Genomic DNA, 25,287 nt, shown 5'->3' with positions numbered 1-25,287 from the left:
GTGATTTGGCAGTTAATCTATCCATATGGCTTTACTTGACCATCAGAGCATTATGCTGTTTTGAAAGTAGAAACTTGTCTCTCTTAAACATTTTGTTGGAGTTGAAATTAAGCAGGATGCACTGACAGACAGCATGTAAGGTTATTTGTCATCCTGCATCTTGCAATTATAATTATTTATGTATTTATATATAGCAGCATCCCCCCATTTACATATATTCACATGCAACCATGCATACACGCAGCTCTCTGGGGGGAGAGACCTGGTGAGCCTCAGCAAAGCCTCACTGTGCCTCTGGCTCATGAGGAGACCCTCCACAGACCCCCCCCCCAAAGGGGACATCATATTTCCTTGTGATCCAGAGGCATGGCAGGGCTTTGCTGAGGCTCCCAGCTAACAGGTGATGAATGAGAAAGAGGCTACTGCTGCGCTTTCCCATGCATCATCTGTTAGTCAGAAAGCCCTGCTGCACCTCCATCTTACGTGAGCCAGAGGGGGAACCAGGCTTGGTTGACCAGTACAGCTGACACATGGCATAGAAGCTTCCCTACGCATCAGCTGTGCAAATCCACTGCCTCTCCAGCTTACGTGAGCCGGAGGGTCAGCGGGGCTCCCTTTAGCAGCTCAGCTGCCAAGCAGGAAAGCTTCTTTGCCACTCATCTGTGGAGCTTTGTTGAGCTGACAGGCGACTCCCCATTTTGAGTGATTTCACTGATGCACATGAGAGTTCAGAACATAAATAGGCATTTAATGTAGCCATACTTGAATTATCTTTGAATATAGTGTTGTGATTTTAACATTATTTATATTATTATTTTTAATCGTGTATGTGTGTTGCAATTATTGAGAGGTTTTTTGTTTTATTTCTCATCCTTTTTCTCTTCCTAAAGCCATATCATGAATATCAGGAAGCTTTTTTTCTTTTTTAAAAAAATTAAATATGTTTTAAGAGGTTCATTCGCTTTAATTTTGACAGTGGTTTTTGACAGCTTGCTAAAATAAGTTTGCATTAGAAGCTCAATGGCTCAATTAAAGTATGATGCTACTATAAAATGTATGTTAGAAAGTACAGTTGTGCATGAAATTGATATAGTAGTTGAGCTATATTATAGTCAAGCAAAATAATTAATACTTATTTCCATGTCAATTTCTCTCTCAAGCAAGAACATGTCAAGCTGACCAGTTTTCTTGTGGTAACGGACGATGCATTCCAAGTTCATGGCTTTGTGATCGGGAAGATGACTGCGGCGATGAATCGGATGAAATGGCATCTTGTGGTAAGTTAATTAATAGCCTTTTTGGAAATAAGACATATGTTAGGGCTTCCCATTTGTTGCCCAAGACTTCCCTTTCATGAAAAAGGATGCCCAAAACAGTTCCCTTTGTCATCTGAAAAGTCTTCCACGCTTCCTTTATAAAGCATGAGATATTTCAGTGACGGGAAGATTTCTGCATATTGTTGTTTTCACTATTCTTTGCTGATTTGGTAATGCTATTGGGAATTCAGCAGGGAAGAGTTTGGGATGAAATACATATTTTGACAGAAAGCAGGCACACCAACTCCTTAGGGCGAAAGGGTCTCCCTGCATACTTCCCCCTCCCCCAGCCTTACATTGATTTCCATCCATAGGGGTTAATGCATTGTCTCACCTCTTTACCCCTCTCATGACCAATGTCACAGAATAAATTCCTTCCATATATTACAGTGGTTCTGAGCCAGTACCATAGTAGCAGAACTGAAGGAGCTGATGTGCCATTGCTGGCATGTATGTTGGGTGTGAACGTCTGTGTGAGGGGAGGAAGGTTTGCCTTTATGGTTCTCCTGGGTTCTTATCATCTGTTCTGTTCACAGAGTTCAAGAGCCATCCTATGAATGTAAAGATGCTTCAGATAAATACCCAGAAGGAAATGAGTCGAAAGGGACATACTCCCCAGAGTGCTTAGTATTTCAGCTTGAAACAGAAAGGCATTAGTCCAATAATGAATGCCTGGTGATCAATGTTTAATACTGTAGCATGACTTCCCCTGATTAAACAAGACAAAAATGCACCCTCTCTCCCCAAAAACTCCACATTATGCGTAGAGGTCATTGCAGAGAGATCACTAATGATTTTATCAAACGGAGGCTTTTCCCTTTCTTTCATTATGCTGGCAAGGTTACAAGTTTCATTAGCACTTTATTCCATCACTTTCAATGAAAAATGATGAGTTCTTTTGAACATGTGAAAAACAGCCCTACCTTTATTCTGACAAACTGCACTTCTCAGAAGCAGTAAAAAAATAAAAATAAAGAGCAGTGCGCACACATGAAGTAATGGCAAACAGCAGCAATTATTATTTTGATATGAATATTTTTTACATTCACATTTATAGTGTGTGGTAAATAGTTTCAACCACTAATTTGTACTGATAAAACCTGGGCAGGGATTAATAGAGGAAGTAAAAAATTAAACCGATATACATACAAATAAAGCAGGAAGTCTTTTTATAATTACATTAAAGTTGCTCTATGTTTCCCTGAGGGGACTGCCTTGTGTTTTTTTCATTGATTTGCTAGCCTTTCTGGTAACCTCTACAGGTGAATAGTATGGTAAAAAAAAAAAAATTAGGACTTTATTTATTTTTACTGTAAGCTCGTGTGCTGTTCTATGGGTCACCACAGAAAGCCAGACAGCCTGAGATATTATAGCAAATGCTGCATCCTTCCCCAGAGTGGCTGGGGAAACTCAGCCAGATTGGCGTGGTAGAAACAAAATAATAATAATAATAATAATAATAATAATAATAATAATAATAATAAAGCCAAGGTGTTGAGTATCTATGGCTGCCAACTTATTTGTTCTTGGACTATGGTAATTCATCTTGCTTGTTTGGAGAGGGATGCACAGATATGTGTCCATGTAGAAACCTCTGGACTTTGTGTGGGTAGAATGCAGCCTACAGTGCAGAAGGAAAGAGTCACATCCATAGCGTTACCCACCTTCTCAACACACTTGGGCTTTGAACCGACACTCCACTGCCACTTGACCCCTGGAAGGTTGTCCCTGAGGGACTGCTATCTAGAATGACTTGTTCCGGATAAAATGCATAGGACTGCACTACCAAGTTAGTGGGGAACGTCATGTGAGTCCAGCTCCCTTTGCTGTCCCTGAGTTGCTTCCAAACTGGTTTGCCATTTTCATCTTCTCTCCTAGAGAGCCAGTGTGGTGTAGTGGTTAAGAGTGGTAGTCTCATAATCTGTTGAACTGGGTTCGCTTTCCCGCTCCTCCACATGCAGCTGCTGGGTGACCTTGGGCTAGTCACACTTCTCTGAAGTCTCTCAGCCTCGCTCACCTCACAGAGTGTTTGTTGTGGGGGAGGAAGGGAAAGGGGATTGTTAGCCGCTTTGAGACACCTTTGGGTAGTGATAAAGTGGGATATCAAATCCAAACTCTTCCTATAATTTCTGTTTCCCTTTTGTGTCATGACTTTCAGATTGTAAACTTGAAAGGTGTGAGGACTGCTTTGTTTTTTTACTGATCTGCTAGCAGCTCTGGTAACCTCTACAGGTGAAGAGTGTGGTAAAAAAATAAAAAGGTTAAATAAATAATGCTGCTTCCTTGGACCATCACAGCAATCTATTTTCCCCCACCCCATGCCCTCACTCTTTATTTAGGACTTTATTTGTTTATTTTTATGATAAATGCACTCACTGGTCTGCTGCTCAACCTGTTATAATCCTTGTCTGTCATCTTTCCTTCTTCTCAGTCCTCTCTTTCTTCCTTTGTCCTCTCCTTCTTCTACGACATACACAGTAGAGACTGTTTTTGCTGCTGGCGTAAAACTAGTGGCTTTTTGTTTGGTGGTAGTTGTTGTTGTTTAAAAAGGTACCTTGACAGTATGCATAGAAATGTATCATAAACCAACTTTATATGCACCTTGTTTACTGTGCATACAAGTTAGAATTGTTAGCATGATGATTAAAATCAGTTAAAATCTTTAATAAAATGCATTAAAATGTGTGCACATTAATTTCTTGGCAGCTGTGGTAAATGACACTGCTGTATATGTAATATATAAGAATAATATTGTAATAATATTATGCATATCTAATAATAATTCTGTCAAAGGATCTTGAGGTGCTTTATTCAGGTACTGCAAAATGCTTGATTTGAAAAATTCACTTGGGTGAACATATAGCAAATAGTGTATTTTTATCCCTAATATTGTTACATCTATAGACACATTTTCACTCCCACGGTAAGATACCTATAAGCCTCAATTCAAGATATGTGAATGATATAACTTGATACAACCTCCACAAAGGCCTTACAAAGAGAGGGGCTGTAGCTATCGTTGAGTGCATGCTTTTTGCATGAAAGGCCCGAGGTTTGATCCCCAGGTGAGACTGGGGGAAGAACAGCTCTGTGCATGAAATTAAAGGAAGGTAGATGTATGAGAAGAATATGTCCTGGTGTGAACATTCTTGATCTGAGCATACCACTGGGAGAAATGTGCATGTTTAGTGACTTCACAATAATTCTATGTCTGATAGCCACCACAACAACAGTTTTTCAGGGCACAGCAATGGTTTGAGGTCAAGTATACCTTAGGTTTTATGTTATACCTTACCACTTTGTTCTTTGAATATTCAAAGCACTGCACATATATCCAGTAGCAGCTTGTCCAGTGGGGTGGAACCACAACAATAGCCGCCTGGCAAGGCAGTAGTGGGACTGTATGGATGCACAAGTGGAAGCGGAAGATTTGCTCCACTGGGGCATCTGTACAGCCCTGACTTTGCCACTGCCTCACTTTCCCCAATAGCAGCAGCATTGCTGCAGCTGGAATGCTATTACTGCAGCTGCAGCCCAGCCGGCGAGACATTCCTGCACACATTATCATATTCATCATTACAACAACTCTGCAAAGAAGGCCAGTGCTGTTGTTGACATTGAATAAGATGGGCCAAGACCAAGGGAATATGGTTTGCTGTGGTTGTCCATTCAATGTATGGATGATACGGGTTTTGAACCAGGCATCTCCTGCTTCCTAGCTTCAGCCATCTAAGCAAACTGAGATGGCTGAAGCCCCACAATGCAGACCTATAGGTTCTCTGCTGCCTCTGGCATAGAAGCACTTCTGGTATCAGCTGAAATCATGCAAGTTCTCACCGAAAATTGTGGAAGCGGAAGGGCAGGTGGAGAAGCAGCAGTGACAACAGGTATGGCAGTGGTGGGAGCAGCAAGGCAGGGAAAGGGATGTGCCGCCCCTGCAACTTAGGCACAACTTTACATTAAGTTGTATGTAAAAGTTAGCTATATTATAGGTGAGGTGTGGGAGAAAAATTTGCCTGTGATGCTTTCTAGAAAATGAGCATTTTTAGTTTAAGTTTGGCTAAATATGAAACCAGTTTCTTATCTTTAACACCCATATACAAAGGATGATGAAGACATCCTTAGTATCTTGATCTTAAATTAGATAATATGAAAAAGAGCCATGTGTTAATTCTGCTTACCATAAACACATTAGAATATTGCATGAGTTTTTCAACAGACCTTCAATGAGTTTCAGGAATAATTGACACTGAGCCACTTGTTCACTCAGCATTTCCTTTTTCAATTAAAGCTAAGTTAACAAAGGAAATACTGCTCATATTGTCCTGTACCTTTGTAGTCTGCTTTTCTGAGATGCTGATTTTGCCATACTATCCTTGTACTGAGCCCTGTGGAGCATAGGATTTAAAGCAATGTTCTTCTGCATACTGTTGGGTAGTAATAGAAGAACTGCCTTTAGCTGAGACCACAGAAGCTTCCTCCCCCTCCTCCTCCACGTTGTGTATGAGAAAGAACGCTGAAAGGTTTTGAGTTTTTTTCATAATGAGTGCAAGCTAATAGACATTCAAATTAAATTTTCCTTAGACGTATAAACAACATTACCTCCTTCACACACAAAAATCCTCGTTTAGTTAACAAACCTTTCACTGGTTAATCCAAATCACTTAGATGTTTATAGAATATACATCAATATCAAAATATTACAATCTAAGGCATTTAAATTCAAAGCTATGAAAGTAGCTGCACAAGGCAATGAAAACAGAGGTACATTGATCTCTATCAACATCACCAGCAATTCTTATACCATGCACAAATTATTATATCACAACTGTTAGGGAAGCAACAGTCTTCTTGTTAGGGTGGTTTTCAGCTCAATGTTCTCAGTTGTGTTGGCTTTCATTTGAAGCCAAGTTTGAAATAAAGAAAGCTGTCATATAATTCAGATTTAGGCGTCATCTATTTGCTTGATAAAATTGTTAAGGAGAGTAAGTGTAACAAAATACAGTGGTGCCTCGGGTTACATACGCTTCAGGTTACAGACTCTGCTAACCCAGAAATAGTGCTTCAGGTTAAGAACTTTGCTTCAGGACAAGAACAGAAATCAGGCTCCTGCGGCGCAGCGGCAGCAGGAGGCCCCATTAGCTAAAGTGGTGCTTCAGGTTAAGAACAGTTTCAGGTTAAGAACGGACCTCCAGAACGAATTAAGTACATAACCAGAGGTACCACTGTATGTTTACTTTTTGGGTGGGTGCTTTTCTAGCTTTACACTGTGTGTTGATTCTGCTTTAGCCATAATATATTCTAACCTTGTCTGCAGAAGCAAGATATGCTATGTATAATGCAGTAAAGGTGAATATAGTGTCTTACATTGATTCACCTTTGTCCTGTCTGTATCTAGCTTCCAACTTGCATTGAAATCTTCTCAGCTGGAATAATAATGCTTTAGCAAATATGTCCAATAGTTCCATAAATAAATGCTAGTACAGTAAATAATTTTTTTAAAGAACTCAGAGAAAAAAATACCAAACGTGACTTCTGTATAACATCTCTCAGGGTGTATACACAAGTTGGGAGCTAATTTAATTTATGTTCTGACATAAATCAGGTACGACTATCGGAAGAGCTGGTCATAATCCTGGTGTGTTTAATACATTCAGATGACTTTGGCGGCAGGAAATGTGTGGGGACTGTCCATAAATGTTTTATTTTATAGGTTTATCTGTGTACTAAACACTAAGGCTGCTAATCCTGATGGTTATGTTAAATCACCACTGTTGGACACAGTTTGCTTCTGAATACCAGTTGCTAGAAAGCTCAGGGAAGAGTGTATTATATACCACAATATCATCAAAAGAAAAAAGAAATTTACAGCAATTATACATAAAACATACAATTAAAAACATATAAAAATGTTAAAACCAAATATCAATAAACCATTATGGAAAGATGTATTCTTCATTACCTGTTAGGCCTGGTGGAATGGAAGCATTTTCAGAAGGCATTTAAAAGATGGCACAAATTCATAGATATACATTATTTTCTCGTGAATCGGTCACCACAATTACTAATGTAATAACACTTTTATTTTCCATCCCTGTGTTGGTGAAGGAAGAGTCAAACTGGTATATTCATTTCGTCATTTCATGTTAGACTTTTCTCTTTACAGAATTCCCTACTTGTGACCCATTAGCTCATTTTATATGCAAAAATGGAAGATGCATAAGTAGCAAGTGGCAGTGTGATGCTGGTAAGAACCAATAATTCAGGTTTTTTTGACCATATGTATGTTTTTAAAGTAAAGGTAAAGGTACCCCTGCCTGTATGGGCCAGTCGTGTCCGACTCTAGGGTTGTGCGCCCATCTCACTTAAGAGGCTGGGGGCCAGCGCTGTCCGGAGACTTCCGAGTCACGTGGCCAGCGTGACGAAGCTGCTCTGGTGAGCCAATACCAGCGCAGCACACGGAAACGCCGTTTACCTTCCTGCTATAAAGCGGTACCTATTTATCTACTTGGACTTAGGGGTGCTTTTGAACTGCTAGGTGGGCAGGAGCTGGGACTGAAAGACAGGAGCTCACCCCGCCGTGGGGATTCGAACTGCCGACCATGCGATCGGCAAGTCCTAGGCACTGAGGTTTTACCCACAGCGCCACCCGCGTCCCATGTATGTTTTTAACATACGGTAAATGCTTTAGTGTACCAAGAGCACATTTTGCTACAGGACATGAACATCCAGTTATTTTAATAGTTACTGAAACATCATATTTAATGAAACAATACCACAAAATTATCCTTCCTTCTCTTTGTCTGCATTGTAAAGAAGTAATTATTCTCTATATGGAGGACAGAGTCTCATTTGGAAGGGGCAGAAATATCCTTACTCTGGAAATTTTCTCAGATTGTTCAAGTGTCACGATTTATATATATGCCTCTTGTTCTGATTCACTTGGGCTTTGTTTCAGTACTTCCTAAAGTGAGGATCTTCTACATGTTGGGAGGCATCAAATGCACATGGCCCCCAATCACACAGGGAATGTATTACATGACAGTACACACACACACACACACACACACACACACACACACACACACACACATTCACAATCCACATATTCTTGTCTCATGATAAAGAAAATGGTTATGTGAGTCAAGTGCATACACATGTATATGTGTACTATCTGTAGTATTAGTTGCATTGTTTAAAGGTGAGGATTTTTGATCCGCTTAAAGGTAAAGGTAAAGGAACCCCTGACCATTAGGTCCAGTCGTGACCACTTAAATGTACACATTTATTAGCTTGGTGAGTGTGTATGAACTTTGATGCGAAAAGGAGAAAATAATATGAATTAAAGCCTGGTTAAACTGAAGTGAGAACCCATCCTAAATTCCATTTTCTGCTTATAGCTTGCAAGACTACTTTAAGGCATGAGTAAACTATTTACACATTTTTACAGATGATGACTGTGGGGATGGCAGTGATGAACTGAACTGTGCTCATTCATGCTTTGACAATCAGTTCAGATGTTCCAATGGCAGATGCATTCCAGGTCATTGGGCTTGTGATGGGGACAACGACTGTGGAGACTTCAGTGATGAAAACAAACCAAATTGCACCAAGGAAGGTTGGCATTTTATATCATTCTCTCCCCCATCTCCAAGTAGACATGCATGAGAATGTACTGCTAAACTGAATGCATATATGGCATTTGGTATTGAAGAACTTTAAACTTGAGCCTGTATAAATGTATAAAATAAGAGATGTACACAACTTAGAACATCTGAAGGATTGTTAACAAAGCTTAGTAAATGTTCTGGACTTCCATTAGAAAAAAGTCAAAATATAATATACCACGTGCTAAGCACGGGAGCATTTTCATTATGACCATGCTTTTTCGGTTGTAGCACAGCAGCTGTAACTCTCTCTAGAGAAAATTGGCTGGCCCCGTCTTTGATCATTTGTAGTTTTTAAGTGGCAACTAAAACATTTTTATTCTTCAGTGGTTTATAATCTAATTTCTAAATGCATATTATTATTATTATTATTATTATTATTATTATTATTATTATTATTTGCTATCTTTAAAGTAATTGTTTATATATTTCCAGTGCTTTCAGTTTTCACTGTATTGAGGTGTATGTTTATGGTAATTAAGTGTCTTTTAGACCCCTTTCAGGACTGAAGGGCACTATATAAATAATAGATACTGTATTATGTTACTATCTAAGATCATCTGTAAAAATCCATTCAAAGAATGCAAGCTCATATGAGGGAATGAATTTACAACTTCCTTCATTCTGTGCTCTCGGGTTTCATCTGCCTGAATTTGTGTATGGTAAACAGCAATGTTGTACAAGCCAAATTATCAAGGCCATTGACAGAAATGATGTTTCTGAGAAGTATGCTTTGCAATGACTTCTTATTTAAGATACAGAAATTTAATTAATTGTGTGGCCCATGGGCTCTTTGTCAAAGAACTCTTGCGGCCCACTTGGTCTGAGAGGTTGGACTGCCCTGCTCCAGAAGCATGGATCATTTCCCTCCCCCTTTATGCTTTCACTGTATGAGGTGCTGGAGAACCAGGCTGGCTTTGAGGGATAAATACATGCATATACATACACAAATTAAAATCTTCATTTAAAAAAAAATCACAACTTATCCTCGCGGATTTCCCTTATCCTGATGCTTTTAGCACAAAAGAATTAATATTTAAGCATTAAAAGCAACATGAATTATTTATAAATAATTGTGCTTACCCACAGGCTACATTTTAGCTTGAGGCCAAGCTGTCTGTGAGAATGTGATTTTAAACACTATACTTAAAATCTGGTTTGCAGCTCTTTATAAAATCCAGTTTGCCCTTTATGCAGACATTCTGTTTGCACTGAATTATGTTGCTCTTTTAAGTATAGGAAAGATGTCATGAATACTGGGGAAAGACTAGAAACCCAAGTAGGTGCTGGCTGAAGAAAATCCTGAGGCGCTGTTGAGTAGACTCCATTTATTTCATTTTAATTGATTATTAATAACTAAAAATGTAAATTCCCTACTTTCCATTTCACATTGAATTGCCAAAACAGGGATTGGGAATCTGTGGCCCTCCAGATCCCCCAAATTATTGGACTACAACTCCCATGAACCCTGTCTGTTGGCCATAGTGGCTGTGGCTGACAGGAGCTGGAGCCCGCCAACATCTGAAGGGCATCTCTGTTTCTCCTCCCCATTTCCCCCCGAAGTGTATTGTCATTTAAGCTTGTAAGACAGGATCTCTGTATCCCATTTTCTCTTTTTAATTTACAAAAGCCACCCTGCTTATGCCCTTTCCCAAGGCATCTTCTTGGTCACTGTGAGCTCAGAATGCCGGATTAGGTGGTTTTAGGCCTGCTCCAACAGGACTTCTTACACATACTTAGTTTGTGGCAGGGCGTCTCATTCTTTTTTTAAAATTGTGTATGCTAGCCTCTTTGGAAGACAATAATTGTCTGAAAAGCAAGATAAAAATAAAATAATAAAGTAGTGTTCCTGATTGGTCCAGGAGTTTCCCTTGCATGGAGGAGTCATTTGCTCATAACTCGGTGTGTGCATAGGGGCACTTCACATGATTGGCAAACATACTGCCAGATATAAAAGCCAGGGCCAGTCAGTGTAGTCCTGTAACTTCAGTGTTTGAGAAGGTTCATGTGATTTCCCCCTCTCCCAAGATGAGTGCCAAGAACAATCATTGCAATCAATGGTCAGGCGAAAGATCCACTGAAATTAGACTGCTCTTGGCTGGACATAGAATATCATCAGGGACAAGGCTAAATAAATCTCATAGCAGGGCAGTTCAGATTGTGAGTGCCACAACAGGTATTTTCAAATATCCCCACCAATTGCACCTCAGGTGTTGCTGGGATATGGAAAACAGCCTCCCCATGTGGACTGTAGATGAATAGTGTCAAACTGAAGAAGATGCTCATTTTAAGCATCTCTGCTCCACAACATTTAGGCTAAGCTTCATAAACAGTTGCCTGTGCTCTGTTCAAAAGGTATATTGTTCCCACACTTCCTATGTTCAGTCTATGAATAAGCCCTTATTAAACAAGTGGAGGAAATTAATCTGGTGCTAAGAAAATCATTTCCCTTTGTAGCCCTGACTCTGATCTGCTGAAGGGGAAGCTGATGTTCATCTGGCAGAACTGGCCCAGAAACTTTTATGTTACACGTAACATAAAACTTTTATGTTATGTGGGTAATGTTGGGAGCTTTGTTCTAGGTTGCAGGGGGGCCTCCTGAGATACCCAAGCAGGAGTAACAAAGGGAGAGGGTTTTTTGGATAAACCTTTTTTTTTTTTTTAAGGCAGATCGTAAGGCAAATTACTGAAGGCTTGTCCCAGAAGTGAGGAGTGAGATAAATGATGCTGTACAGATCAAATAATACTTGCACAGTGATGCATCAGTATCAAGTGGTGTGGTGGGGAAAGTGCTGAAATCTGACTTCTTTTACGATCTGCTGGAAACCTGTGACAAAAGAGTGAAAGTGGGGATCCTCTGTAGCAGCATAAATCCAAAGCAAAATGAAATTCTCGTTCAGTGACCATGACAAGGATTTACTGGGACATGAGGGCACAAGCAAGCAAGCAACCTAATGCTTCAAGGAGTTGATCAGGAATAGTAAATGCCTGTTGGAAAGTGGGCAAATGTTCAGGAAAAAGGTGCAGTGTTTAACATATTTAAGAAAGGGGAAGCCATGGGCAAAGTGGAGGCCAACAGGGGCACTCCTAAGCAAAGAACAACAAAGACTGAAGATAAAAAAATTCCTTCCTGTAGCACCTTAAAGACCAACTAAGTTAGTTCTTGGTATAAGCTTTCGTGTGCATGCACACTTCTTCAGGTTAACTTCCGGTCGGTGCCAGCGCTTAATGGCGGTCCTAGCTCCGAGCTCCGGAGAAGGACTGCTTCGCAAGTTCGGGTCTTACCCGCTACGGCAAGCGGGGGACCCCTAAAATCCCAGGCGCAGAAGCCTGAGAACAAGGAGACTCGGTGGGCACCTTTGCGCCCCCCGGTACCGTGAAAGAGCCTTTTTAAAGGCTACGGATCGACATCGGGAGTGAGCGCGGTGCTGAGAGTCGCTACCCAGCCTGCGAAGTGAAGCCGCGTCGCCATAAGCGGAGAGCGCCGATTCCTTCCTGAAAAGAAATTTGGACTGATTCCCCGTGAGTAAGAACTGAAAAATAACTGGGACTCTTTTATTTTTAAAAATTGGGCTAAAAACGGGGGAGATTTAAACAAAGGAAGTCTGCCTCCCCCCGACTGCATGAAAGCGAAAGCAACGGAACTTTAAACCTGCATCCGTTTAAATCTGTCCTTTGAACAGCTAAACCGGACATTTAAACCTTTGATCTCCCCTCTAGCAAGCAGGGCAGAGGGGAGGCGAATCTGACCATTAACTGCATGACTTATTTGGAGGAAAAAAACATCTGCTGTCTCATCTGTTTGATTGTACGAAACGGTCTGCCTTCTTAGTACACTGAACTGACTTTTCCCTGTGAAGTGATACTTTGATACAAAGTTTTTACACTGCCTGACTATTGTATATCACAAGAAGAAACAGTATAAATTGGGCAACTGTGGCAATTTGATTTAGTAACATTGGCTTGGACTGTGTTAATTTCCCCTTTTTCTTACTTTTTGGACTGTCTCCTTTGTTTTGGTACTTGGAAATTTTGTTCTATGGCCATTTTGATTTGCTCCCTCTAGAGGATAAAGTAAAGTTCGGCACGGCTTAAGACAGTGGAATTTTCCAAGGGAGAACAAATCCCGTGGGAATTGACCTTGACATGAGTGGCCCACAAGAAGAGATAGTGACAAGAGCCAAGATCAAGCAACAACAGCAACAACAACAGCTGCAGCTGCAACAGGCAAAGAAAAGAGGTTCAATTTCAGGCGCAACAGCCGGATCAGCAGGAACAACAGGTCAAGACAAAGGAGCAGCCGTCTCTATGGAAGCTGTGACAGAGGCCTTGCTCAAGATAAACCAAACCCTGGAGTCTTTGACAAAACAGACTTCAGAGAACACACAAAAATTAACAGAAATATCAGCAAGATTGAATCAGAATACAGAATCTATAAATAGATTGGTAGAGGAGAACGCCACCACGCGCCAAATTGCCGAGGAGGCCAAAGCCACTGCCGGAGAGACACAGGAGAAGCTAGAGCCCCTTGCCAAGAAGGTCTATGAGCATGATGCAACATTGGCCTTGTGGGACTTACAGAGGAAAGAGAGAAATTTAAAATTAAGACTGATTCCGGAGAACGAAAGAGACAGCCTTGTGGAATACTTGACACGGGAGTTTGTGGATTGTTGGGACCTTGAGGAAGACGAATTTAAAATTACGACTGCCTTCAGATTGGGTAAAAAGCAAGATAGAAAGACACCGAGAGACTGTTTGATTACACTCAGATCCAAGGAGGAAAGAGACAAAATATTAGGATTACACTTCGAAAAGGCCCTGCAAATTGGAAACTCAGCTGTACAGATCTTTAAAGACATCCCAAAATACATTCTGGACTTAAGAAACTTTTACAAGGACCTGGTTCTCTTGCTAAAGAAGAACACTATTCGCTTTAGGTGGGAGTTCCCACAAGGACTGTCATTTGACTACAAGGCAAAGAAAGTGAAAATAAAGACAATTCAAGACAAAGACAAATTTTTGGCAAGATACCAGGAGGATTTACAGAAGGGGACTGTGGACGTACTTGCAGAACAGAGGAGAGCATTGGACATCTTGAATCTCTTGCCTGGACAAAAATCATTACCATCAGAAGAAGAGCAACAACTTGGAGCTGTTGGAGGAGTCTTAAGAAAATAACAAGATGGCTCTGCAACTCCTTAGTTGGAATTGTAATGGGCTCAATGGGCCTTTGAAGAGAAGACAAGTATTTCATATATTGAATAAAGAACAATTGGACTTGATATGCTTACAAGAAACTCACATAACCAGAGCCCATAGGAGATTACTTTCAAATAAAAGGCTAGGACAAGAATTTATCTCATCAGATAAAGTTAAGAAGAGAGGAGTTGTAATATATGTGAAGGAGAAATGGGCTCCAAAAATGATATTCAAAGATGAACAAGGGAGATATCTGGCTGTGGAGATACAAGTACATGGAGAAAAATTCTTAGTTGTTGGAATTTATGCACCAAATGAAGGCAAATCTGACTTCTTTAAGAGACTTCATGAAACCTTGACGGACTATTTGGATTACAATATGATAATCATGGGAGACATGAATGGCGTGGTCTCCACTAATATGGACAAGGCACAAAGATTAACAGTCACTAAAGAAGGGAGACTCCCTAAGACTTTTTTCGAAATGACAGAAAATATGGACTTGATAGATATTTGGAGAACAAGGAACCCTCTGGAGAGAGAGGGAACCTTTTTCTCCCAAGCAATGATGACCTGGACCAGAATTGACCAAATTTGGGTTACTAGTGGACTGGCTCCAAAGATTAAGAAAGTGGAAATCTGCCCAAAAACTTGCTCCGACCATAACGCCGTGAAGATGGAGATGAAACCCACAATAACTGGTCAATTTAGATGGAGAATGAATGACACCCTCTTTCGAGATAAGGAGATTCTCACGAAGGCCCAAAAGACCCTAAAAGACTATTTTGAAATAAATTTGAGGACCGACGTCGAGAAAAGAGTGATCTGGGATGCAAGTAAAGCGGTTATGAGAGGACTTTTGATTCAACAAAACTCAATAAAGAGGAAAAAACAAAATGAGAAAAAAGAGAAGATCTTGGAAATGATAAAAGAAGGAGAGAGGAAATTAAGAACAAAACCAAAGTCTCAGGACATTTTAAGAGAGATCAAGTTATATCAAACCCAATATATGGAATTGATGAACCAAGAGATTGAATGGAAGATAAAGCAAATGAAGCAAAAAACTTTTGAATCAGCAAATAAATGTGGTAAACTTTTGGCTTGGCAATTGAAGAAAAGGCGGAAACTAAATACAGTTACAAGCCTAGAGGTGGATGGAAAGATCATATCTAAACCCAATGAAATTAGAAATTGCTTTTTAAGTTATTTCAAAAAACTCTATACTCAAGGCCCGCAAAATGAAGAAGATATAGACAAATTCCTTGGAAGATATGGATTACAAAATATCTCTCAGCAAAGTAAGATGGACTTGAACCAGAGAATCTCAGAACAAGAGATAGAGGCTGCCATTCAGAATATGCAACTGGGCAAATCTCCGGGACCAGATGGATTGACTTCTAGATACTACAAATCGCTGAAGGAATGGTTGATTCAACCATTAAGAGAAGTTTGTAATGAGATCCTTGAAGGAAAAAGGGCACCTGAATCGTGGAAAGAGGCTTACATTTCACTCATACCAAAGTCAGAGACTGAAAAGACCCAACTCAAGAACTACCGCCCAATATCATTGCTCAATGTGGATTACAAAATTTTTGCAGACATTTTGGCAAAAAGACTTAAAAGAGTTTTGATGGAGATGATTCATAAGGACCAAGCAGGCTTTCTCCCTAAAAGACACCTGGCGGACAATGTAAGGAATGTTATAGACATTCTGGAAAAGCTAGAGGTGAATATAAACACTAAAGCAGTATTGATATTTGTAGACGCGGAGAAAGCCTTTGACAATATTTCTTGGAGTTTTATGAAGAAGAATCTGCATAGGATGGGGGTAGGTCCGGGTTTTGAGAATGGTATGGCTGCAATATACTCTGAACAAAAGGCCAAACTGATTGTAAATAATGTGGTGACTGAGGAGCTTAAGATAGAAAAAGGAACACGACAGGGGTGCCCGATCTCCCCATTACTCTTTATTACAGTTCTGGAGGTCTTGCTGAATATGATAAGAAATGACCAGCAGGTTAAAGGTGTGCAGGTCGGAGCTAAACATTACAAATTAAGAGCGTTCGCAGATGACTTAGTATTGACTTTGCAAGAGCCAAACACTAGTACGAAAAAGGTATTAGAAATAATACAACAGTTTGGCCAGGTAGCTGGATTTAAGTTGAACAAGCTAAAAACCAAAGTTTTAGGGAAAAACCTAACAGATATGGAAAAGGAGAAATTTCAAGAGGAAACAGGTTTGACTGTGGTCAAAAAGGTCAAATATCTAGGGGTTTATCTAACATCCAAGAATCAGAATTTGTATAAGGACAACTATGAGAAATGTTGGTCAGAAATCAAAAAAGACTTAGAAATATGGTCAAATTTGAAACTGTCAATGTTAGGCCGAATTGCAGTAATTAAAATGAATGTATTGCCTAGAATGCTATTTTTGTTTCAGACCTTGCAGATTATTGACAAGATGGAATGTTTTAAGAGGTGGCATAAAGATATTTCGAAATTTGTCTGGCAGGGCAAAAAGCCCCGAATTAAATTTAAAATACTGACAGATGCTAAAGAAAGAGGGGGTTTTGCCCTGCCGGACCTAAAATTGTACTATGAGGCAGCAGCTTTTTGCTGGCTCAAAGAATGGATGCTCCTCGAGAATACAGACATTTTGGATCTGGAAGGTTTCAACAATGCTTTTGGTTGGCATGCATATCTTTGGTATGATAAAGTTAACAGTGCCTTCAAAAATCACATTGTTAGAAAAGCATTGTTTAATGTTTGGATAAGATATAAAGATCTATTGGAAAATAAAACCCCTAGATGGGTGTCACCAGTGGAGGCTAATGCTGTGAAAAAACTCAATATGGAGGTCGGATGGCCGAAGTATTGGGAAATCTTAGAACAGGATGGAGATAAGTTTAAATTACAAAGCCAGGAAAAATTGAAACATAAAGTGGAAAATTGGTTTCAATACCGTCAAATAATGGAATTTTTTAAACAGGACAGGAAAGTCGGCTTCCAGGTGGAAAAATCAAAATTAGAAACCGAATTGCTAGAACCTACCACTAAGAATCTATCTAGAATGTATAACTTGTTGCTGAAGTGGAATACAGAGGAGGAAACAGTCAAATCAGCCATGATTAAGTGGGCACAGGATGTTGGTCATAACATTATGTCAGATGACTGGGAATGGTTATGGAACACCGGTATCAAATTTACGGCATGTAATGCCTTAAAGGAAAACATTATGAAAATGGTATACAGGTGGTACATGACCCCAGTCAAGCTGGCAAAAATTTATCATTTGCCCGATAACAAATGTTGGAAATGCAAAGAGACTGAAGGTACCTTCTACCACCTTTGGTGGACATGCCCGAAGATTAAGGCTTTCTGGGAAATGATTTATAATGAAATGAAAAAGGTACTTAAATGTACTTTTCCTAAAAAACCAGAGGCCTTTCTCTTGGGCATTGTCGGCCAATTGGTGCCAAAGAAGGACAGAGCTTTTTTCATGTACGCTACAACAGCAGCAAGAATACTCATCGCAAAGTATTGGAAGACACAAGATCTACCCACTCTGGAAGAATGGCAGATGAAAGTGATGGACTATATGACATTGGCAGAGATGACAGGCAGAATCCGTGATCAAGGAAAAGAGACAGCGGAAGAAGAATGGAGAAAATTCAAAAGATATCTTAAGGACTATTATAAACTTAATGAATGTTAGAGTGTTTTGGTTCTTAGGAACAAAGGGATACAGTGACATAAGGTTAGAATATAGAGATGACTAAGATGATTAAGGTTGGAAAGTAACAATTGGGAGTTGCTATAAAATTATGGACATTGGGATGCAGAAAGGGGGGGTATGGGGAAGTCTTAGAAAAGAGGTTTATGAAAATATGTTATGAAATTATACGTGTATGTTTGTTTTCTTAAGTGTTTGTTTGTTTTTTAAAAATTTCGTAAAACCAATAAAAAATTTTATAAAAAAAAAAAAAAATGAAAAGTCAGGATGAATATAAACATTTGAATTCCGTGTTGTGGAATATGATGTATGTAGTGGTAAGGACACTTCACTGTGAAGCCACAATCACAGATTTCTCCCTGCTTTGAAACTCAATGATGTGATGACTTTGAGCAAGGGTTGCTTGAAATTGCCTCAAAGTAACATCACAAAATAGCAGTATAAAACTTCAAAGAGAACTAGGAGCAATTACACTGGCAAACCTTGCAAAAGCTAAATTTATGGCACAAACATTTTTGTAAAACAACCACAGGTAGCCTTGAAGTTCTTTCAGTCTTTGAGTAAAATAAAGAAACAAGTTGCATCAGTGCAACAGTTTTCTGATCTTCTCAGCATCAATAGACTGCGTAAAGAAAATTAGTAACTGAAAAAGATGTCTCCAAGTTTAAAGAAAGCATAGGATTGTGACTATCACAGAGGAAGGAGGAGCAAGAATGAACTTAATTAAAATACACTTCTTTGTGGCAGAAGTATGAGACATGGTTCAGAGTAGTGGGAGGTGAAGGTCCCATCTCTCCCTCCTTACAACTGGGGTGAAATCAGAATAAATGGTGTGTAAGCAAATAATACTTGACCAGCAGCTCCTATCCTGTTTCATCTCATTCTTGTTAATCCCACAGAGAACACAATCTGGTTAACAACAGAAGAGGGGTGAAGAATACATAAACCCATTCTAAGAAAAGAATGATAATAATTATATGGCCAGAAGTTGTACCTTCAACTTGCCTCAAGTTGCTTATTTGGTCTTCAGAATGTATTGGATCTCTGAATAATATAGGGTGCTTGAGTACTCCCAGCCCCCATCTTTCTATTACTCACTGGTTAGCTATACATCCATGTATCTCAGGATGTATCATCCATGTATCTTGTGGTCTCAGGATGGGTTGAGTCATGTAGTCCTGCTCCACTGTATTTTGGCACCAAAACTCTAGGAAGTCAAAATTGCTTTCACAGTTCATTCTAATCCACTGAAGGGAAACTATTTTTTTTTAAAAGCCCACTTCACTGAATCTGAGATCTTTAGGAAATGAGAGGGGTGTAGCACAACCCCCATTTGCATCTCACCTCGGTATCCAGCAAAGGACAGATACAGTTGTGTTTGTTTATTTGCAGTTAATGGAGACATGTGGACTATTGGGAAATCCATTCCACTTAACAGTGGGGAGGAGTTGTGGTGGACCACGTGGCCACCAACTCCCCTCTGGGGATGGGGGACTGAGTCCCATGTCACTTGGAGGCTCCTTGCCATGCCATCACCCAGCCAGCCAATCCGCCTGCTTCTTCAAACTTCCGCCCTCCCTCCCTAATTTACAGGTTTTGTCATTGGCCTTGCTATGGACCACAGTTGTTCGCCGTTGAGGGGCCTGGTAGGAATTTTTCCACTTGGCAGATTGGCATGGGCCATTTGGTTTTTGCCTACCTCGTAGCAATCATCACAACTTTGTAGGGTTAGGGGGTTAGGAATGGGTTGATCTTATGATGGGGGAGGGGAGGTGTGGCCATCACCTGTCCCTCTAAGCTTAAGGGTCTTCCGTTAAAAAAATCCGGGGTATAGATCTCGTCCGAAGCCCGGGTCGGGGGCTAGGGCCATGACACGACCCCAACAGGAACACCAGGGGAAGCTCGAATTGGTATTCATCGACGGGGCTCCCCCTATCAGTAGTTGACCCTTACTGGACTCCCTGCATGACAGGCAGGAGTCAGATATAGTCGGGTCAACTCCAATGCCTAAGCCCAATGATATTAACCTAATATCCATGTCCTTGTGTCTCATTCATTGAGGAGGGGGTGGTTTTGGGGTCTCGACATGCAATTTGCTGACATTGATCATGTATAGAGCAGATTTCAGGCACTAGTAGGAGGAGAATCTACTTCTTTCTTTGCTTGTGCTCAGCTGCCCTGCATAAACATATGGAGGATCAGAGAGGAGTTGCTGATATACATTAGATGATAGATAGATAGATAGATAGATAGATAGATAGATAGATGATAGATAGATATACATTTGGCATAGCATCTCCAGTGAAGTGTTTGTGTTAGAACAGGTTTCTCACAGAGACATTTGTCATCTTGATCATATATTTGTATTATTATTATCATCTTAGAAACAGCCTCTCTAGGAGGATGTAATGGGAAAGAATTTCAGTGCCACCCGGATGGAAACTGTATTCCTGACTTATGGCGCTGTGATGGAGAAAAGGACTGTGAGGATGGCAGCGACGAAAAGTTCTGTAATGGAACCATACGCCCATGTGACGCTAAAACAAAATTTTCCTGCAAGACCACAGGTACAAAAAAATGGTTTGATTAAGAGTAAAGTAATATTTGTTTATTTGAAAGCAATATACCAATTTTATATTGCCAAAACCAGAGATAATTTTTGGCTCTGCCGGTATAAAAATGGTCATGTTTCTCTTTAATGCTACTATTTGCTTTTTGCTTAAAGTTGGAGTCAGATCTATAGAACTACTGGCCATACCAACATTGGAGCTGCCAGGGTTACGGAGGGTTCTGCGTTGGCAGGGACACTGGATCTAAAATCTTTCTGAAGTTTGGAAGGGAGGTCTGATACTATCCTGTGGCCCATGGGACAAGCTTCCAGGGACTGCATGACTAAAAGCTACATTACTGCTTGAAATATTTTCTTTTTTATTATCTTAGTAGATCTTGTTCATGCACAGTGAGTGTCACTCCCCGTGAGCAGAAATGCTGATATATACACACAGTTATGCTGTTTTCTTTTATAAATTACAGTGACCTCCCTCATTTAAAATTATTTCTGGAGTTTTGTTTGATGTGGTTTTATCTATTTCATTGTATTATTTCAATGTAAAACACTCCAGATGCAATTGGCAAAGAGTGCTATTAAATAAGAAATATAGCATTGTGTAAATATTTCAAAACGATTGAAAGCTTTGCATGTAGAAGCTGTGTGTATGTAACAGCTATAAAAGCAAAGAATGAATTACTATAGGGCAGTTATTTAGAGAATAATACAGAATAAAACAATGTCTAGGGGAAAAACCCTTTTTTTCATAAATACATTCAAATTGAAATAAGTATCAAAACATGCATAACAATAAAAGTTTAATTGTAGGCCTTTTCCTAGGTAGTGCAATAAAGATTAATGTGCTCACATATGCATTTTGTTTTAGATAATAGCAAGTGTCTAGCCTATCAGAGTTTAGGAAGAATATTCTTTTATAGATTATTTTCTTTTCATTAAGGTGAAAAGAAGTCTAAACATATCTATTATGTGGTCACAAACCTGAACAAAATTAAATCAACAACCATACAAGTAAAATATCACAACATGCAAAGTACATTAAAATGGGTTGTACTACATATATGCTATATGATGTCAGGAATACTTAAAACATGTCTAAAATAAGCTATACAACATGATACCTTTAACTTACATATTTTAAGGTAAGTTTGTTTTTTTTAAAAAAAAGACCTTAACCGATTAAAAATTGTAACAGCAGCTGGTTTAATTAATGGATATTTGTGTTTTTATAGCCAGAAGGAAATATCCATCCACAATCTCTGTTAATAATCTGTTCACACCTGTCAAAGGTTAGACCAGATACCATTCGGAAGTCCTGCCTGGAAATTTTGAGAGAATAGGGGTCACCAATGTCATTTTGTCATCTTTATATAAATTATAGGGGGAAAGTGAAAAAGAAGTCAAGGAAGTAGACTTATTCTAAAAGTGTATATATCTATAAAACAAAATCGAGGCAGTGTGTTATTATGGAAGCAAACTCAATTTACTTTGGGTTATTTCCAATTTACTTGGCATCAGTGGCTTCCATTAGCTCTCTGTTGGCCTAGACTGGGCAATTAAATAAAAACCTCATGTTGGGCCAACAAGGCAACAGACTTGAAGAGAACAGAGGAGGAAATACGAACAACTTTGAAAAATTAACAATTGTGAGATGTTGGATGAGACCTGTGAATATTGGGGGGGGTTAAACAAGGGGGGGAAATGAGAAGAGGGATGTAGCAGGGAAAGTTGAATGTAATGCTCTTAGAAATAGAAAATATGGGGCCTGTGGGCAGCTATAAAAGTTAGTGAGAGACAACAGCTGCTGTTCATTTGCAGATCTGGGGAACTTTTCTGCCACTGAGTAGGGATGGGGAGGAATTCATACTTCCTAGAACAACACCTGAAGCAAAACACAGCTAGTTTTCAAAATACACACTTCTCTGAATTTTATGATGCAGTTCTCCAACAAAAAAGTGTGTATTTGGGGAAAGTGTGCATAATATTGCATATATTAATGAAAACAATATACCAAAATGCATTTTATTATGGAAATGTTCTCACAAAAATGTGTATATTCCGGAAAATTGTGTACAAAGGTGTGTATATTACACTAAAATGCTTTTATGTTAAAAATATATATTGCAAACTGATATGGAAATTGATGAACAGAAAAATAGGAAGCTAAGAGAAACTGAAATGGAAAGATTAGGCTCTCCAGAAGTGCCAACTTAAGTAGAAGATTGAGGGGGTGATGATGCACACATGATGTATGTGTGAAACAGGGATGCTAGGAGCTAGAGAGTGGAGCCAAATGAGGCATCAGCGTGGTGTCAGTGGCTGGCAACTCCTCTTCTCTGGTGCCCAGTCTCCTCCTCCTACCATTGCCACTGGCCCAGGGCCGCCTCTGTGACCTCCCCCCTCCCAAAAAACATTTTATCGGGGAGGCCTATGGTGCCAAATTCACAGGCGGGTGGTCTTGTATTAAGGGAATGTTACGTATTTTTCTGGAATGTAATCATCATGGCCCAGCTTAGGATGTAGATGTAGATATACCCAAGAAAGGTCCCCCTAACTCAGGGATGGGGAACCAATGTCTCATCAGAAATTGTTGGACTCAAGCTCCCTCGGTAACATGGTGAAGGGTTATGGGCATTTGAGTGTAGTAACAGCTTGAAAACCACAGGTTCCCCATTGCTGCCCTAGCTCAATAAAGACTTGCACATGCAAATTTATGCTGCACACACGGTTTCTGCAACATGATGCAGGAACTGGGGCTAGAAGTTTATAGCCCCTACAAAAAAGAGCACATACATATCAGCTGTTTAGGAGGGTTCCTTCCCCCTATACTTACTTTCTGTTAAATAACTTCTAGGTATAATTACTACTAGAGATAGAGGAGAAATGCACCCATCCGGCAAATTGCACTTCTCTTAGTTTTGCAGTGCAGTTCTCCAACCATGCAATGAAAAAAATGCATATAGCAAGGTAAAATGAGCATATAAATGCATATATTAGTGAAAATGGCACACAAAGATGCTTAATAATATTAGGGGAAATGGATTGAAAAAGTCTGTACAGTAGTCAAAACTGCATTTTTGTGCGTTGAGAGAAATTAGCACTAAAATGCTGATGAGTTTTCATGAGGATTTTTTTAAACACACACACACACACACACAAAAATTGCCGTGGAAATGTAAGAACTGAATTTAAGAAACAGAGAACCGAAATCAACCTATTTGTCCATCCCTAATTACTTATCTGACAGACCTGCACATTTGCAGTTGAATAAGGGCCAATAGTACTATACTCAGAGCATCGGGCATGGATCAGCTAATGGGAATGATGTAGACAACATGAGAAAAGGAAAAGGAAGATTACAGAAGTGCTTAAATTAATGGAGGCAAAGTGGGAGTATTCTGGATAATTATTTTCATATGAAATGGAATCTGTCCAATGTTAGAATAGGGTTTTTTTAGCACCATTAAATATATCATTAAGTTTTTTTGAGTTTATGATTGTATATTACTGTGGCTCCTCAGTTCTCAAACGTCTCCGTTGACGAACGTTTCAGAACCCAAACGACGAAAAGCCGGAAGTAAATGCTTCCATTTTCAAACGCGCCTCGGAAGTCGAACAGCTTCCACTTTGTGTTTTTCAGTTTTCTCAGTTGAATTTACAGATAGCTATTTGCGCCTCAGTTTTCAAATGTTTCAGAACACAAACGGTCTTCCGGAACAGAATATATTCAAGAACCAGGGTACCACTGCATTAGTTAGCAGTAAGTGCAGTTGTTTACTATGTCAGTCAATATTATTAAATTAATTATACCTTACAGATTATGTGTTAAAACTGGGAGATTGTTAGAGTCATTGAAGCAAAGTTACCTGTCATGGATGGCTAGAATTTCTGCTTTGGGGGTCCTGTTTTTCCAGTTTTTTATTTACTGTCCTTTTGCTATTAGTACCTACAAGATAGTTAAACTCATAGCAAAAGGATTTTCATGAATAGCATGTGAAGAAAGCATGGATACAGGCAGAGAAATGGGCACATGTGCAGTTAATTCATGTACAACAACAGGACACATGCAATTGCCTTGAGTTTCTTGGCTACAGCTTGTGGTCAGTGTGGAGAGAGCTTAACCATGATCCTGGGTTCAGACCATACTCTAAGCCAATCCTTGGCCTAGCTCAGCATGATAGAGGAGTAAGGCAGATTGAGGCAATGGCAAAGCCACTGTAAGAACCCCTCCAAGAGTCCACATGTTGACATAGTAAGCCATAGTGTAGTGGTGTCTCTGTTTGTATAGAGCTTCACTAACGCCAAGCAGCAGATTCCCCAGTGCCACTGTTCATGTTTGAACCGGGATTGAGATGCAGCTAACTACAAAATGATCACGGAAGGGCGATTAAAACAAAATCAGGGCTTCAGCAGTTCAATTGACTTGAAATAAATTTAGGAGCGTAATAACTCTCAATATTTGCCTTTAATCTCAATAATTCAGATTTATATTTTAATATTCCTTAAACAAAAATGGCAGTTCGGGAAATAAAAGAAAAAATAGCAAAGGCTGAAGGCAGAAAATGTCACCTGAATAAGCATATCCCTATAGGGACTTTCTGCACTTGATACCAGATATTGTGGTAACTTTTTGAAACATGGCAACCCTATTTGAGAGTGTCTCAGAGATATGAAGCTGGTTATAAGTATTCTATCTAAACAAATAACTGATCATAGATTACCCCTTTTTATTTTTGATTATTCAAAAATTATTATCCTTCACAAATTTGTTTCAGATTCATCTTGGATTGGGGGTGGGCGGGGGGG

General features: G+C 39.6%; 1 protein-coding gene across 7 annotated transcripts in view; it reads left to right on the top strand.

Annotated features, from left to right (window-relative positions):
* The window catches only part of LRP1B (LDL receptor related protein 1B), a 765,918-nt gene that overhangs the window by 565,847 nt on the left and 174,784 nt on the right, over positions 1 to 25,287 (top strand). For all 7 annotated transcript variants that reach the window (XR_014001603.1, XM_081167487.1, XM_081167486.1 and 4 more), the window contains 4 exons: positions 1,161 to 1,277; positions 7,483 to 7,563; positions 8,767 to 8,934; positions 20,300 to 20,482. Coding sequence is in view for 6 of the 7 variants with exons in the window: in XM_081167487.1 (XP_081023613.1) it covers positions 1,161 to 1,277; positions 7,483 to 7,563; positions 8,767 to 8,934; positions 20,300 to 20,482 (549 nt within the window). In the remaining variant the exon portion in view is untranslated. The remainder of the gene's footprint in view (positions 1 to 1,160; positions 1,278 to 7,482; positions 7,564 to 8,766; positions 8,935 to 20,299; positions 20,483 to 25,287) is intronic.

This window comes from Podarcis bocagei, assembly GCF_964188305.1.
Source record: "Podarcis bocagei genome assembly, chromosome: 1".
NCBI classification, from domain to species: Eukaryota; Metazoa; Chordata; class Lepidosauria; order Squamata; family Lacertidae; genus Podarcis; species Podarcis bocagei.
The sequence above is the reverse complement of the archived record's forward strand: the minus strand, read 5'-3'. Positions and strand labels throughout refer to the sequence as shown.